The sequence below is a fragment of the Pinus tabuliformis genome, chromosome 1_2 (genome assembly GCF_031772625.1).
Source record: "Pinus tabuliformis cultivar Carrire ecotype Pingquan chromosome 1_2, CPIR1, whole genome shotgun sequence".
Classification (NCBI taxonomy): Eukaryota; Viridiplantae; Streptophyta; class Pinopsida; order Pinales; family Pinaceae; genus Pinus; species Pinus tabuliformis.
In genome coordinates this window covers 39825481-39829165 of record NC_142298.1, presented here as the reverse complement: position 1 = coordinate 39829165, position 3685 = coordinate 39825481, and the positions used below count along the sequence as shown (strand labels likewise).

General features: G+C 41.2%; 1 protein-coding gene across 1 annotated transcript; it reads right to left on the bottom strand.

The window, feature by feature from the left end:
- Positions 1–279: 279 nt before the first annotated feature.
- Positions 280–3461, bottom strand: LOC149204299 (F-box protein At5g39450-like). Its single transcript, XM_089394683.1, has 2 exons — positions 3171–3461; positions 280–3068 (listed from the first exon to the last, which is right to left on the bottom strand). The coding sequence occupies exon 2, from the start codon at positions 2710–2712 to the stop codon at positions 694–696; it is 2019 nt and encodes a 672-aa protein (XP_089250809.1). The 5' UTR covers positions 2713–3068; positions 3171–3461; the 3' UTR covers positions 280–693.
- Positions 3462–3685: the final 224 nt, after the last annotated feature.

Here is a 3685-nt window from a genome sequence, read left to right as displayed (position 1 = left end):
AATAGAAACAACCAGAAATTATTTCTTTAATCTATCAAGTACAACCTGGTTTCAAGCAAATGTATTGAAAACATTGCTTGCAAAATATTATGCATAGAAACAGTGATCTGTACAAAATGGTTGAAATATACATGCACCTAATCTGCAACTTCCATTTTACAAGATGGGAACAAAAAACAGATAGGGTAAAGGAATCACAAGATAGCCCCTGACCACTAGATAAGACAAGTAATCTTTCCAGTAAGTTATTTGTCCATTGCCAAGGAGATAAAACAGAAATAGAAGTAAAGATCGGACTTGCTAATTTTTATTAATAAAGGATAAATATTCAATCTCTTTCAGTAGAAAACCTGAACAGTGAAATCCCATATTCTCCTTTGGGTCCCCTTTGTGCAAGGTACATCGTGATAACGGATTATATGAGCTTCTTTTTGGAAAAATATCATTGAGAAATTTGGCAAATCATTGACATACAAGATAAATAATTAGATCTGAAAAATGATAGCGTGGCTACAGCAACTTGTTTTTTCCTATAACCACTTAAATTTATTCATAATACTACTAAGAACTAAGTACTAGAAAAATATCAAGATTCATAACTTCCTGGAGCAAAGAGCAGCAATTTGCAGTTCCATTGCAACTAATTGAGCTACATACCAGGGGGGGGGGGGGGAGAGGGTGGGTGGTATATTTTTACCTTGCTAAAGACACAGAAGGTAGCCCAGTGAAGCCCGCAAACACATTTGAATAAGATTTAGTGAGATAAGCAAAGTTTGCAATTGGAGGTAATGCTGCCACTCTCTCTCCTTTCTTTAGCAATGCCTGCAAGTCCATTCTCTGGAGGGTCAATACTGCTCTGGATTCTCTCCACACGAATGCTAGAAAACCTTTCCGAGACACAAACAAATCCCCTGGCTTTGAACCAGGGTACCGGAATCCATATCCATTAGCTATGCCCTCTCCCTGGTATGCATGACTAATTTCTACTGGAGTGGAATCCCTGTCAGTTTCCCAGGGAAAGGTTTCTGAAGAATCCTCATTCACCCTGGCTGTAAACATTGCCGAGCCATTAGGATGAAGAACATAATGGGTGCCCTCAAGTATCTTGGTAGCAATCAAAAGCTGCCCTTCCTCTGTATCTACGTAAGAGAGCAGCAGGAAAAACAAAGCCTTCCCTGGTTTATCTTCAGGCGGTCGGCCCGGTGGCCATCCGAAAGTGCCAGCCCAGAGACCCGCATGTTCTCTACCCTTTTCACATTTCTGTTCAGGCATTTTGTACAAGGCAAATCGATTGTCATGCATAATCGGCCATGCACGATACATAGCTAGCTTGAAACTGGTGGGGTGAAGACAAAGCCCTACAGTATCACCTAGTCTCAAGAAATCTTGCAGGTGCACCCGCTTATTATCTCCACAAGAAGATGAATGCCCCTTTTCACCATAATGTAAAGCTGCACCCATACCAATAATCTGCTTCATTCTCTCCTTAACTAATCTGGCAAAGCTTTGTTTCTTTGTTGATTGCTTATTGGTGTTGGTAGATTTCACACTTGATTTGCTCGCACCTTCTAAGATATTCTTTCCTTTGGTTGTATCCAATCCTGCACTCTCTTTAGCTAAACGTAGTTCTTGGGATTCCGATACATTACAAAGAAATTTCAGAGCACTCTCTGACTGGATACCATCACTGTGTGATCCATAAATTGGTTTCTTCCCACCAGGATCTCCATGCTCACACATCCAAATCAGAAGCGATCTCCGTTCAGACAACAGCAGCAACTCTTTCTGCATACTTTCCTTGTCTGATGTATAAACATGCTCATGTTCAGAAGTGCCACATCCTGCTCTGGGAAACAAAGGACCACTTGCAAAAGGAGGCAATTTCAAGCGCACCCGATGGGCAACAAGCTCCAGCAATCTACGCCTGTCTCCGAAACCCATGCGACCAAACTGATTTAGCTCAGCTTTGCTGCTCGTCTGCCGCAGTAAGCCCCTGGATTCTAATCTGGGTGTCCTTCTAAAGCTTCCCCCACCTGATGCTGATGTTCCAATCTCTGGGGTTAAATATTTTGTCCCTTCATCCGATGTCATCTGTTGATCTTGTGTTGCAGTTGACTGCCGCTTTGGTTCAACCTCAAGCAGAAGCACATTGCAATCCTCCCTTGCAGGTTTCAGAGAACCGGGATAACAATAGTCCTTTTCTCTCTCCTTGCCATGCAGGAAGAAGACCAGAGAACCATCCCAGTTGCCGATGACCTCAAACACTGGTGCCCAAAGCAGACCACTATCAAATCCTTGAGGACCAAGCTCTTGAGGGATAATTCTACATCCGACAACTGACATAAACCCCCACATAACATACACCATATTTCCCAGCTCAGGATTCTGATGTACCCAAATTCCCAACAGAGATTTAACACAGAGAAGAAACCTACAAAGAACTTTGTAAGAGGACACCGCATTGCGCCAGGCCTGCAAATTCGCAGGACCAACATCGGTCACCTGCAGGCACTGCTGCCACCAGATTTTCTCGGAGTTGGACAACACATTTAACTTCTTGCAGGAAATGCTCATGTTACACAAGTCTCTGGGTTGCAGAGATTCCGACACAAGAGCCAAGACATCATCAGGTAAATCATGCAACAAGGTTGCAGCACACATTCTGTTTACCCATCCATTGCTTTCAGTTATTCGAATGCCCTCCTGCCCCATTTCAACAAACCCTATGCAGCCCAAATCGATCCCCTAAACTCACATTTCCAAATACCCCATTTTGAACCGAAAACAACCTTCAAACCCTTCTACAATTTAAATCCAAACCCTACTCTTCCCTCCATTGTAAACAAAAATCCAGTAAACTATAATTATCCACAATATCCAACAATCATCTTTGCTTTTAGCAAAATAACCAATAATAGCATACCATATTCCTCTTAAAAAACATATATCTTTCCCAATCTGATCATGGAATTAAAAACAGAACAAAAGCCTGCAGCTTTACCAAACATACACCAGCTTTACCAAACATACACCCACGTCTAAGTTGGGTTCCCCTACCTTGAACATATCTGAATTGTAATCATCCAAAACACTGAAAAAATCAACAAATCTACGGAGCTTCCCCACTGGTGAAAATTCAAGAACACAAACAAAATAAATTCAGGACCTACCATGCCAGGAATCCATATCGGCTATAAATCTCGCTCCTGGCCTCGTACCCTGACTCGCAGCACCACGAGAAAGACGGGAATTTTAGTCATATGAATAAAGTTCATATACCCCACGCTCAGTATATACATGTAATGCAAATGTAGCTTTGACTAACGTGCAGTCAAGAGGATGTAATTCATGTGATGATTAAGATCCTCTTAAAGAATGTGGTCTGCTTCGTTCCTCCCGTCGCGCCATGAAGTGTGATGCATAATAAATTTTTGGAGAGGCGTTTTGAACTTGCTTTCATCGACTATAACATCTCTAGGTTTTGCGTATGTGTGCGCTTTTTGTTTTTCTTTATTTATAAATGTTGTGATGCCCTTTTTTAAATGACGGTTCATAATAGCAATATGGAATCCACTAGCATACTATATTTGAATTTAGAATTTAGTAAGACTTCTTTGCCCATTTCACATTAAAATAATGCATTTTAACAAATTGTGTTAATCCATATTCTTTAATATAAATATTG